We start from the raw sequence: 14543 nt of genomic DNA on the forward strand, positions 1-14543 counted from the left end.
GCGTTTCGATTTTGAAAACATGGATCAGCTTTAATAATAGTAAAATTATGATTATTATCTTCAAAAATTATCTGCCAACCAGCCACTGTGAGCTGTTTGAGGACAGCAGGGTGTCAAAGAGTTAGTGATTTAGGCAGAATTATTGGCAATTGACAGAGAATCTGGGAATCTGCAGAATGATTCTGCTTCACTTGAGTGTTGAAAGATGAGAGTTCTTCCCAGAAGTGTGTCTCTTCGACCTTGGAGAAGCCATTCCACCACTCTGAACCTCAGTTTCTTCCTTCGTGTTATGAGGGTGTAGAATTAAATTATCTCTAAGATTAATGCCCCCGCCCCCGCTCCCAGCAATACTTTCACTATTCTACAGTCTTACTTTGTAGTCATACAAGGATTGCTGTGAATCGGTGTGAACTAGGTCCTTTGCACTGTGCAATTTGCACTAATACCATCACCATCAGATATTTCACAGTATCTTCTTTTTCACAATGTCAGAAAATAAACTTCATAGTGTATAAACAGGCTTAAACCTGTGAGGGTTACAGCAGCAGCCTGATGTCTGGTTAGTCACTGAAGCTTTACAGTTTGTCACTTGTCAGATCTTGGAGCAATGCATTCATGACCTCGGGAAAGTTTTCTGCTTTCTTGCATGAAAATTAAGCACATTAACAAAACTTAATAAGAGCTTTCCAACTAAATGCAATGCCTGATAATTTCTCAATTATTATGACTTTAAATGAGAATGACATTTTTGGAAGATTTCATGTGTGAAAATTTAGTGGAAGTTTGAAATGTCCTAGGATATTTATTATCTTTTTCTTTCCAGAAAATACTGATAGAATACCTCTTATTTGAAAGGCTTAAGTTATTTAATCCAAATCTTGAGGAATTTATAAGTCTTTAGGGTGGAATAAATCACGTACATATTTAACTCTAATGCAAAACAGAAAGGTAAATGCCAGAGAAAGATATAGATGTATTACTATGGATAGAATTTCAGAGGAAAAAGAGATTATGTCCAGCTCTCCTGGCAGAGAGATGGTCCGGGGAAGCTTACAGGGTACATGGTATTGAAGGCTACTTGAATCCAGAATTCAAGAACTGAGGTGGAAGGGGAGGACTTTTTTGTTGGAAGGAACAGAATGAGAAATGTCCTGGTGACATGGAGAATTTGGGGTGTGTATGGAGAACAGAATAGAGTGAATTTGATGGTACTGAACTCCAGGTTAAGAAGCTATGGGATAAAAATTGAAATGATAGACAAGATACAAACAGCCAAGGCCTTGAAGGAGAACTAAGGAGACTGCACTTTACTCCACAGACAGTTGAGAGCCATAGAGGACTTCTAAGCAATTACTTAATTGATTTGCATTCACTTCCCCTGTTATAGAGGTTAAAGGTAACTTTGTAGTTTAAAGGCCGTTATAATTTCTTACTCAACACGTGAACAAAGCTGCCCACTGTACATCACCCAGTGAACTGGAAAAGACCTAAAGTTTACAAGTTTGAAGCTCCGAGGGAGATTTCCTTCATTGCTCTAGTATTTATGTTATGTTGAAGAGCAGTGGCCCCATTAAGATGTTGGGTGAAAGCTATGCACACACGAGGCCCAGGAAGCCCAGTTGTCTGGAGGATAGAAGGTGACTTGGTCACACTGACCTTATCCTGTTGCCCCCAGGCTTCCCAGTCTCCGGCCTTCTGGACATCAGGGCTTGGCTCTGGCCCTTTGTACACAGCCGCTGGTCCTCCTACCTGACTGCTCTTGGGCACTGGCACTAACTCTACTTTCTGTACATGAAAACACAACACTGATTCGGCACAGTGTTCTCTTTGTGTTTGAATGAGTGTGTGTGTATGCATGTGCATTTATATGTACATGAATAAATATACACACATCACACAAAATGGTGATGGCATATACCATAATCTTATTGTTATAGCTGCTATTTTGTAGGGAAATATGTATTTTTCCTAAATAGCTTGTGAGCATTTTAAGAGCAGGCTCACCATATTGTATTATGAATCTGGCCAATACTCAATTACTGTTATATCGATTAGTTGATTTATGCCAAATCCTTTAGCCTCCAGCATATGCTTCATTTCCTTCTAGGATTGAAGAGCAGCTGGTTAACATACTTGGTACAATAAGACAAAAAATATGGTTTCTATTTTCTTTTCGATCTGTAAAAGGCGAGATGGCTTATTTCTTTAAAAGCTCCTGAGGTAAGGTAACTGAGCTCATCACGTGAAAGCCATCTATCAATAGGTACGTGCACACGCATGCGTGCACGTGTGAAATCAGCCAGCTCACAACTACAAAGTGGAGAAATCATGTGCTAAATATTAAATGCAGGTGGTGTCAGCAGATGGCTGGAGTTCATCAGCTAGCATGGTTTTCATGTACTCTACTTGACACTTACCTCAATAAAGAAGATGCTGGCTGCTGACGTCGGATGGTGATACATATAGACTGTCACAAGAATGGCTGCGGCTATAATGAGGACCAGGATGAGAATTCCAACGATGAGGCCAGCATGAAGGGTTCCCCCTTTCTTCTCGGCTGCACTGTCATCTGTAGAGGCTGGAAGAACAGCACAGCTGTCAGGACATTCACGTGTGCACTCGTAGGTCTGCGTTTTCATTGGAGGGAATATTTATATTCTTAATAAAGTACCAGTGAATTTTTTTTTTCACTTTCTGTACAGCTATCCTTTTCTTTTCCATAACACCAGTTTTAGAAGTTAGATGCTCTTTATTTGGGCAAATGAAAAATCCATACTATTAATGATTAAAAACACATTTATAACTGTTTTAATTTATAGTTCATCTTTATTCTGTTAAGTAAGGCAAAATGAATAGCCTTTATTCTAAAAGTTTTGTGGAAAATCTATAACTATATAATAAATTTAACTTTGATTTTTCTCATTAAACCACTGGCACTCTTACCTATGGAAAAATTGATTACTTTTTGAAATCTCCTCTCTCATTTTCTTTTGGAAAATTTAAATTGAAGAGTATCAGACATATTTTGGTGGGCTACACAAGCATTTTCAGAAAGTCTGTGCATGAGTTCAAAGGATAATTTTCAAAATCTCTTTTAAACTGTAATGCTCTATAAAAGTGTAACAGATGGATGCTAAATGACCCTCAAATAGTTTATCACTCTCTAAAGGGAACACACAGCACATGAAAATATTCCACTATGCCACATGTCAGTATCATTTTCTCTAACTTTTACTGAGATACTCTCCACTGTAATATCCATTTTCAGAGAGTTAGGAAAAAGGAGAAATTAAATTTCTAAAGTAATAATTAGCCAAGACAAAGTCAATCAGCCAAATAAAACTAATCTCTAAAGTCTTCTCTTGTTCTAAAATTCTGCAATATTTGATGTCTACTCAGGCATTTAGAGGAGACCTTCTTAAATTATGTGCAGCAGGTAACTGTATCTTAGTACATAATATGATTGGTATTTTTGAATCATTAGAAAATTCTTTAAGGCTCATAGAAGTTCTAGAACAGTGATTCCTAATCCTTTCATTACCAATTTACATCTTTGTTATTTCCAACCTTTGCATCTATGTTTTAAACATTTTTTTTGGTCTATTTAACCTCATTTAATAAGCACTGATTTAATTCTTTTATTATAATTTTCATTAATAGAAAAAAATGAACATGACTGCCTATCAGAATGTGTGGTAAATACAAAATAACAGAATTTCAAATAGAGCAAGGAAATATGACCTCCCAATTCTTCTTATACATCCTTTGAAGTTTTGTTGCTATTTGTTTATTCTTTGCTTGAGACCCATAGTTGGTATTCAGTAATCCTTCTCCAAATCTAATAAAGCTCAAATTCCTAAAGATTTCCCTTACAAAACAGAAATTCATTAGTTAAAGAATGTAAAATTTAAAGAGTAATTCATTATGTAAAAGTTCATTTACAGAGAAGATTCTGGGAACATGGCAGAGTAGGAACTATCAGGAATCTGTCTTCCCACATAGAAAACAATCGCACTGGCAGAATCTGTCTGACAACTGTTTTGGAACTCTGGACTCTATGGAAGGCTTGCAACTTGTAGGGAGAAGGCTCAGACTGCAAGCTGTGGTTAATTTCAGTCCGTTTCAGCACTTAGTCCAGAAGTAGCTATGCGTCCTCTGCCCATTAGCCATGTGGCAGTCAGCTACACACCTGTTTCTGAAGCAGCCTGCAGGAACCGCAGTAGGCAAAATGTACCCTGTCCTGCAAACATTGGGAGTGTGTTCTGATTACTGATTGATTGGTGCTTCTCATCACTGAGGGGCAGACAAAGATGCAGCCACTGGTTTTGCACCTTCTGCCATTGTTGTAAGCCTTTCTCCCTGGATCTAAAGTAACATCCAAGTGATTTAAAGAACCAGTACCCTTTTCATCCCACCTCCCTTTATTCTTCTCTTTTCCCACTTTTGGGAGCCAGATATGAAAGACTAGGACATTCAAAATCAAATGCACATGTGGGGAAAATTAGAACATGGCTGTGCGTGGCCAGGGAAAAGCTCAGAAAAGACTCAAAGAGACCTCAAGATTACACCTCAGCACAGAGACAGCCTACAAAACCAATAAACTAGTAAATAAATTAAATAAATATGATAACAAAAAGCAGCAAACTCTGGGGAAGGGGGAGAATGTGATTTCCAGAGTCACAACTTAATGAGATTCAAACGTCCAGTTTTGAGAAAAATTTCACAAGGCATACAAAGAAACAGGAAAGTATGGCTCTTTCAAAGGAAAAAAAATAAATCAACAAAAACTGTCCCTGTAAAACACCTGATGGACGATCTATTAGACAAGCACTTTAAAGCAACTGTCTTAAAGATGCTTGAAGAACTAAAGAAAGAGGTAGAGAAAGTCAAGAAAACAATGTATGAACAAAATGGAAATATCCATAAAGAGATAGAAAGCCTAAAAAGAAACCAAAGAGAAATTCTGAAGCTGAAAAATATAATGACTGAAATTAAAAATTCAGTAGAGCATTCAAAGGCAGACTTGAGCAGGCAGAAAAGAGAATCAATTAACTCAAAAATAAGACAATAGAAATGCTCAAGTCTGAGGAACAGAAAGAAGAGAGATTGAAGAAAAGTGAACAGGGCCTAAAAGACCTGTGGGACACCATCAAGTGGATCGGTATTTGCATCATGTAATTCCAAGAAGAAGAAGATAGAGAAGGGGACAGAGAATATTTGATGAAATAATGGCTGAAAACTTCCCAGTTTGATGGGATCCAAACCTCCAAAATTTGATATAAACGTCCAAGAAGCTCAAGAAACTTCAGGTAAGATGAAATGAAGGAGACCAACATGGAGATAAATTATAATCAAACTTTCAAAAGACAAAGGCAAAGAGAGAATCTTGAAAGCAGCAAGAGAGAAGCAACTCATCACATACAAGGGATCCTCAATAAGAATATGAGCAGATTTCTCAACAGAAACTTTGGAAGACAGAAGGCAGTGGGCTGATATATTCAAAGTGCTGAAAAGTACCTGTCAACCAGGAATCCAAAATCTGGCAAAAGTTTCCTTCAAAAATGAGGGGGAAATTAAGATATTCTCAGAGAAAAGCTGAGGACCACCAGGCTTTTTCTGTAAGAAATGCTTAAGGGAGTCCTGCAGGGTGAAAAAACATGTAATCATCTCAATTGATACAGAAAAAGAATTTGACAAGATGCAACAGCCTTTCGTGATGAAAACACTCAACTTCTAGGAAAAGAAGGAGAACACCTTGACAAAATAAAAACCGTACATGAAAAACTTACAGCTATCATATTCAACTGTGAAAGCTAAAAGCTTTTCGTCTAAAATCAGGAACAAGACAAGGATGCCCGCAGTTGCTACTTCTATTCAACACAGTATTGGAAATTCTAGCCAGAGCAATTAGGCAAGAAAAATAAATAAAAGGCATCCAAATTAGAAAGAAGTAAATTGATCTCTGTTTGCAGATGAAATGATTATTTATATATATCCATGTGCATGTATATATATATGTGTGTGTGTGTGTGTATATATATATATATATATATATATATATATATATACACACACACACACCTAAATATTCCCAAGACAAACTGTTGGAGCTGATAAATGAATTCATCAACAATGTATATAGCAGGGTACTAAGTCAATGCACAAAAAGCAGTTGCATTTCTATATTGTAACACTGAACAATAAAAAAAGAAATTACAAAAACAATTCCATTTATAATAGCATCAAAAAGAATAAAATACTTAGGAATTAACTAAGGAGGTGAAAGACTTGTTCATAAAACATTGCTGAAAGAAATTAAAGAAGACATAAATAAATGAAAACACATCTCATGTTCATGGATTAGAAGACTTAATATTGTTAAGATGTCAATACTACCCAAATTTATCTACAGATTCAATATAATCTCTATAAAAATCCCAATGATTTTTTTTTTTTGTGTGTGGTACGCGGGCCTCTCACTGTTGTGGCCTCTCCCGTTACGGAGCACAGGCTCCGGATGCGCAGGCTCAGCGGCCATGGCCCACGGGCCCAGCCGCTCCACAGCATGTGGGATCTTTCCGGACCGGGGCACGAACCCATGTCCCCTGCATCAGCAGGCGGACTCTCAACCACTGCGCCACCAGGGAAGCCCCCAATGATGTTTTTGTAGAAAGAGAAAAACCCTTCTCAAAATTCATATGGAATCTCAAGGGACCCTGAATAGCCAAGACAATCTTGAAAGAGAAGAACAAAGCTGAAGAACTCACATTTCCTGATTTTAATACTTACTATAAAGTTACAGTAATCAGAAGAGTATGTAATGGCATAAAGACAGATATATTGACCAACGGAATAGAATAGACAGCCCAGAAATAAACTGTAGCATAAATGGAAAATGATTTTTGACAATGATGTGAAGACCATTCAATAAGGAAAGGACAGTCTCTTCAACAAACAGTGCTGGGAAAACAGGATGTCCTCATGCAAAAGAATGAAGTTGGATTCTTACCTAACACCATAAACAAAATTTAACTCAAAATGAATCAAAGACATAAATGCAAGACATAAAACTATAAAACTCTTAACGAAGATATAGGGCAAAAGCTCCAGAACATTGGATTTGGCAGTGAGTTCTTGGCTATGACCTCAAAGGCACGGGCAACAAAAGAAAAAATAGACATCTTAGACTTCATGAAAATCAGAATATTTTGTGCATCAGAAAAATATCACCAGACTAAAAAGGTAGCCCACAGAATATCCAGAATATATAGAGAACTCCTAAAATTCAACAATGAAAAGCAAACAACCTGATTCAAAAATGGGCAAAGGACCTGAATAGACACTTATCCAAAGGAGATACACAAAGAGCCATTAAACACATGAAAAGATATTCAACATCAGTGACCATTAGGGACGTGTAAATCAAAACCACAATAAGATACCTCCTTACAGTTATTAGGATGGCTACTATCAACAAAATAGAAAATAACTAATGTTGGTGAGGTTGTGGAGAAATTGGAATCCTTGTGCGCTCTTGGTGGGAATGGAAAATAACGTGGTCACTATGGAAAACAGTAGGGTGCTCCTCAAAAAATCAAAAACAGAATTACCATATGATCCAACAACTCCACTTTGTGGTATATACTCAAAAGAATTGAAAGCAGAATCTTGAAGAGACATTTGTACATCTTCTTAGCAGCATTACTTACAATAGCTAAAACATGGAAGCAACCCAATGTCCACCAACAGATGAATGGATAAGCAAAGTGTCACATAAACATACAATTGAATGTTATTTAGCCTTAAAAAGAAAGGAAATTCTTACATATGTTACAACATGGATGAACATTGTGCTAAGTGAAATAAGCCAGTCACAAAAAGACAAATACCGTATGTTTCCACTTATACTTAGAGTAGTCAAAATTACAGAGACAGAAAGTAGAATGGTGGCTTCCAGGGACTTGGAGGAGGGAGGAGAGAATGAGGAGTTTTGGTTTAATGGGTATACAGTTTCAGTTTTACAAGTTGAAAAGAGCTATGGAGATGGATGGTGGTGATGGTTGCACAACATTATGAATGCATTTAATATCATTGAATTGTACACTTAAAAATGATTAAGGTGGTAAATTTTATGTTATGTGTATTTTATCGCAATAAAAAATATAAACAATTCATTTACAATTTGCCAGGCATATTTGTATTGTTTTAGAAGTACCAAATTAATGACCATAAGAGATAGGCATTATTATTATTCCCATTTCATAGATGAGAAAACTAAGGCATAGTGAAATTAGGAAATGGGCCAAGGTTGTAAAGCTATTAAGATGAACTGGGACTCAAACACGAGCAGTCTGCCCTCAGAGTCTGCACTCTGAATCTGTGATTAATAGTTTCTCAATTAACACTGAACTGTATGTACTGCTATTTCCTCTTATTTCTTCTGAGTTCTTCTGGTAAAGAAGTCTGAAAAGAACCTGGTTAATTTCAGGTCAAGATAAATTAACTTAAATATGATTAAAGAATTAACATTGTGCCTGCAAAGGGACAGAGGCTGTGTGTCTTGTCACTTCTCTGGGACAAGGAGGGTGTCAATATCTGACATCATATGTACTTAAACCCATGTTTGGTGGAGGGAAGGAGGGAGAGGGAAAAAAGGGAAATAAAAGAAACAGAAAAAGAAAGGCTGTTGAAAATGGGTTACAGATATTGGAATAACTACTTCTCCAATAAAGATCAAATGAGGTTATAATAAATTACTTAATCCGTCTAGTCTTCTGTTAGCTTATCTCTACCACATGGTCAATAACAATAACTACTCCATAGGGTTGCTGTGAAAATCAAACATTTAATACATATTAAGTACATAGGAGAGTACCTGGCATGTAATAAGTACTTAATTAATGTAGCTATTATGTTATTGTATTTTATATGAGGCAAATTGAGGCAAATTATACTGTCAGATTCATGACACCATATAAACTATGTTTCTGCCCTGAACATTTGTTACTTTTAAGAGTTTGGCTTCATTCTTAAGTATGCTTGTATTACTGCACTTTGTGCTCTTGGCTATTTTCTCATTTTTAAAAGAGTGTGACAGATTACTTTCACGGGAAAATAGGATTAATTTAAAATGTTGCTTTGGGGAAAATGTGGCAAAAATGTCTACTTGAGTCACGAAAGGAAGCCTTGAATGTTTCTTCAAATCTCATATATAATTCCATCCCTCTAGCCCTCCTTCCCTCCATCTATGCATCCATCTATCCATTCATCCAAAAAGGCATCTGGTTCTATTTCTGGGATTAGCAGTCTTTTACAAGCAACATGCCAAAGTTCAGTCTCATTTTTTGTGTGTGTGTGAGGATGGGAAAGGAAAGGAAAAGACACTTATGACTTGACCTTGGGCTGTCACTTCCCAAGTGGGTCAGAGACCCAGAACCTGTTGAGGAGGCAGCAGGCAAGGGACAGTCCTTCTCAGGGAGGAAGAGGAGAGCCAGGGACATGTTTCATTCAATAAGAGTTCTCGTCAGTAAAACTGTCTTTGACTTGCAGGACATAGGTTGCCAGTCTTTAGAGTAAAAAAATCGTAATTGCATTTATACGCTGAAATCTACTCATTCCTTTTATTTAGGCATACATGCTTACTTTCATAATTATTACTTATTTATATTTCTAATAATGGCTACTTATGAAATCTCCCTTTACAAATTCTCCTTTACAGTACTGGTATAGATGTTAAGACACCCTTTCATATCTAATGAAACCTGTACAGAATGTAGTTTGTTACTAGCCAATTAGCGTTTTATAACATTTTTGGATGATGATGATTTTAATAAAATAAACAATCTTCATGGATTTTCAAAATATTACTAACCAGTCGACAACATAAATATGTAGGAATCTATGAATGTGCACATGCCTTTATGTGTCTTAATTAGAGCAAAACATTTAAGGAGAAATGTAGCAAATTCAATTCCAAGATATTACAGGGTTATCCCGGTGTCCCAAGCCAGTGCTATTTTTAAACGCTTCAGAATAACCATCTAAATGAAGTGGCAAAAATTATACACATATTTCTGGAGAACATATTTTTCTGTTCTCATATTATTTAGCCAAGTTTTCTGCATCTCTATTCTAGCTGGTCTCTCTCCTGTTAATAGAGAGACCAGCTAGAATAGAGATGCAGAAAATGGCATATTAAGGGACATTGAGTCTGGAGGTGAAGTGAACACCCCATTGATGTGCTTTGATTTTAAATTCCTTCACTATTTGGTTTCCAGTTTAATACCACTATTCAATTAAATGGTATAAGTTTTGCACACTCACGGGGACCTGCAAACAGATTGCAGAGAATCCTTTGTGTTAAAAATGATGAGCACCTCAAATGCAACATTGAAATTTAAAATGTTTAAGCAAGTGCTAGTAATTTCCATATTTGAAGTTTAGTTCATTCACCTCAAGGGCAGACTGCTCAAATAAATTGATTTTGTTCCTTCAGAAAAGACAATAAACAAAGATGTCAACTTTGGCGACATTCATTCCTGGGGCTCGACTGATTGCTCCTAGAAACTGGCAGATAGAAGTGGGTCAAAGAAGACTCTGAACCTGTTTCAGGTACAAACTTCTGAAGCTCGTCAGAGTCCATAGGAGTTGGGGGAATATTCAGAGAGGTCGGGAGGAATCTAGTCTGAAAACCAAACTCTAATTCTATTCTTAGAAATATGTTATGCTCTTTCATTTATGTCCAAAAGTGAACAAAAGCCAAAGAATTATCCTCACACACGCACAGTATTGCATAGAGGACAATTCAAATCTTTAGCTTTTTTTTAACCTTTACGTTGTGTATTCAAATAAGATGAATTAATGATAAAACACAATAAGACATCCTCAAATAGAGCCTCAAGGCCAAAAAAGGAAGTATATAAATATATTTGAAAAGCCTACCAAATCAAGACCTTTTTTCTACTATGTTGTAGACATACTTTAAAACATAAATGAAACACAGAAAATCAATAGTATCAAAGATAATATACTCTCATCTGAGCCACTGAGTGACCTATCAGTTCTTATGAGTTCCTAACTTTTTAGTACATTATAAAACGCAGATCAATATTTAGACACAGAGAGGACTGTTGAGAATTGTCAAAGCTATCAAAGCATTCGCTATCTTTGGGTGAGTTTTACCTACCATGATAGCAAAGATAATGGATTTTTAAAAGGTATTAAGTACATATTGAAAATATTCAGGACCTCATGTAAATGTGTTTAATTTTCTTCATTCCAAGAAAAGCTTATGAATTATTGATGAGACAAAATGAAAGAAAGACTAAAGTAGAAAAAAGAAGATAGGAGGAAAGAAGGAAAAAAAATTTGACCTTTTGTTTCTTCAAAGTGTAGCATTTAATTTTAAACCTCTATGTCTCCTTGCTTTTTCTATGATTGATTTTTTTTTCAGTATTTACATGCATGTAGCATTGATATTCTGTATTTAGAAGTACAATCCTTTAATATGTTAGAGATTTTTAATACATTGCTAAAATGGTCTGTACTCACTTTTAAATCTTGCTGATAATTAAAGTCCAGCAATAAAGTAAAACTAAAATAGAAATACTCCTTGTCTGAAATTTTATTCACTCTAAAGTGTTATTTCTAAATCTAACTCTTCTCTTGGCTTTAAAAAGAAACACTACAGCCCATAAATTCCACAATGTATTAATGTCTTTTGGGGGACCAAAAGGCTTTGGACAAAGTCTTACACAAATTTGTTCAAAATTCATAAATCTTATACAGATGATGTCAAATGTTCTTTTTTAACACTTCAGAATGAAGTTAAACTATGAAATGCTTAAAATGTTACTGTTCCACTTTTGGATTAAAAACACATGACTTTCCCCGTGGAATATTATTGAACCCATTTATGAGCTAACGAATGTAACAGAAGAAAATCAAGTAAAAATAAAAAATTTAACTAAATTGACTTTTCCTTTGGAAGTTTCCCTTGCAACTGATCTCATTTTGTAGCTCATATAATAAGTCTCATATCTCTTTTAACTTTCTATAGACATGATCATGACCTTGACTTCATTCAGAGTTTCCCCTGGTGTTTTATGTATTTTCTTATTTTTCATAATTCTCTTAGTTCTTTCATTTTATAATCATGGTGTTCCTATTTTTTGGATGCTTACCAATCTGTCAATATTATTTGGGTATTAGAGGTCCTTGAAACTATTATGCAACCCATACCTAATCCACAATACGAATCACTGTGTCAATACATTCATAATTCACATTATGGCATCTCCATAGGAGGAATTTGGGTAAGTACTGTGAAAAGATATTAAAATGGGTGTACAAAACACAGCTAAGTGCGTTATGTGTGGTGAGAACAATATCTAGCAGGGCAGCTGACCCAGCTTCTCTTCTGCAGCCTGTGCTACTACAGGGCAGCTGTGAAATTTCATTCAGGGAAACATATAAAACATTTTGGCTTAAAAGAGCTTAGGTTATGACAATCCTTTTTAAACAATAATCTGTTACCTTTTATCTTAGAAAAATAAAGCTAAATAAAATTTCTGTGAAATCATATTAAAAGAAATGCTTGATTCCATCAAAATGAGGAATTTGGGATAGCAGTCACCACCCAGCCTGCTTCCAGCCTTTTTATGTGATTGGTGCTTTTGTGCATGTGTATGTGTGAGCATCTAAAAGAGGGGATTTACCGTATTTATAGCTACTGTAATACCAAAAATAAATCCTTGTAATAATCCATTATAGTTTTTCATTTCTTATTTATATGTGCCTTTTTTGTAATAATCAACCTATGTCTCTAATATTTTCAGCAACCAAGATCTTTATAAGATCTAGCTTGTAAAGTTTTCCTAACATCAGCTTTCTATATCAAGTTGTCTTGTTTCTTCATTTAAAAATTATTTTTTAAAGATAAAATGTATCTCTACTTCTACAAAATAATCCACAGAAATCTTAGTACTTAAATTACCCATAAATATTAAACATATATTAAACACATATATTAAAAATATATTCACAGTTACTATGGAATACCAAAAAATGAGGTTGACAACGTACTTTCAAGATCTGGGGGTACAGAATAGAGTGACTCTTCATGCCATTTAATCCTGTCCATTAGAATGAAGTCAGTTATATTAAAAGAGGTCACTTCTATACAAACATATGAATATCACAATGAATGTTTGCTTCCCTATCAAATCCATCACTTTTTCTGAACATAGAGAAAGAACCTTTTCACTTGCTCCCATCAGTGTGGAAAGACAGATGTGTGTCCAAACCACTTAGCTAATATGAACCCTTACTATTGCCACTCCTTTTAATCATGGCTGTGCTACCAAGTCAATATGAGGCCTTCTTGAAATTATTCATGGAAATGGGAATCCGTTCTCTCACTGAAGCTTAAGTGCATGCTGGGTGAAAGCAAGGATATCTCAGTGAATAGTTTTTCCAGTGGAAAGATCAAGTTCAATCTCCATGCACCTGCACTGTACACCCCTCTGTAGGAAAACAGGCCACCAAGGTCCTTATGAGTTTAACTGTCTCTTCCCAGAGCCCAGCGGCAGCTGTGACATGGCCATGCTACAAAGAACCTGCAGCCACAATCTGAAAAACAAAAGCCAAGCTGCTGTGATTCAGTAGGCTGTCTAAATAAAATCAACCTTTCCGTGATTATCTATAGGCAACTTCTTCTGAAAACTGCTGAATATGAAACCAATCTCAAGGTCTTTGGCACCTGAGTTTATGCTTAAAATTAACGAGAAACTTTGTGCTTCCTATGAAAGCATGGATTAATTTAGTTGCTGGAGATAACAATTTGGCCCTTGTGGGGACCTCAGGATTGAAACTTAGTCCTTGATGCTCTTAACAACCACACAATCCTTTTGTTATTTGTTGTGGTTTGATGTATGGAATCTCCCAGGCAGGACTAGATGAATGTGCTATGTATCTGAAAAAGACAGAATCGGAAACTGGGAAAAAAACTTGGGTTACCAGAACTAATAAAATGTGCATGTATATCAAGAGTAGAAAGAAAAAACTGAAACCCCTGAGGACCAGTTTTGCAGGGTATTTATAGTTTATTGCTTAGCATCAGTACTGTCACAACATGGCTCAGATAATGCCTCTAATGGGGACAGAGTCAGCTAGCCTGCTTGGGAGGAAGGATGCTGTAAAATTGTGTTTACCACAACTGTCTGCCCCTTAGGTCCTGGAATATCAAGTTTCCTGGCATCTGAAGTTCCACACTTTGAATGTGGGATAGAATATGGTTACTTCAGCAGGTGAGCAGTCGCCTCAGCCTAATCTTTTCCATCAAATCAGTTTTGTAAAATGGTCCCACACTGTGGGTATGCAGCACTCCTATGACTCTTACAGTTGCAAGGGTTTGGGTCTCAAAGTGTCGCGGGATGGGATCAGAGGACCCATAAGGTTCATTCTCACTATGAACTGGCAATTGGCGCTGCCTGTGTTTGCTGAGATCTTGGACTGCTTTAACAGAGGGAGAATGGCAGGCAAAT

General features: G+C 36.2%; 1 protein-coding gene across 2 annotated transcripts in view; it reads right to left on the minus strand.

Annotated features, from left to right (window-relative positions):
- Nucleotides 1-14543, minus strand: part of PLXDC2 (plexin domain containing 2) — a gene marked incomplete at both ends in the record, with an annotated part of 390364 nt that overhangs the window by 32218 nt on the left and 343603 nt on the right. For both annotated transcript variants that reach the window (XM_079699678.1, XM_079699677.1), the window contains one exon: nt 2418-2578. In XM_079699678.1, the coding sequence (XP_079555804.1) occupies nt 2418-2578 (161 nt within the window). The remainder of the gene's footprint in view (nt 1-2417; nt 2579-14543) is intronic.

Source organism: Hyperoodon ampullatus (assembly GCF_949752795.1).
Source record: "Hyperoodon ampullatus genome assembly, chromosome: 3".
Lineage (NCBI taxonomy): Eukaryota > Metazoa > Chordata > Mammalia > Artiodactyla > Ziphiidae > Hyperoodon > Hyperoodon ampullatus.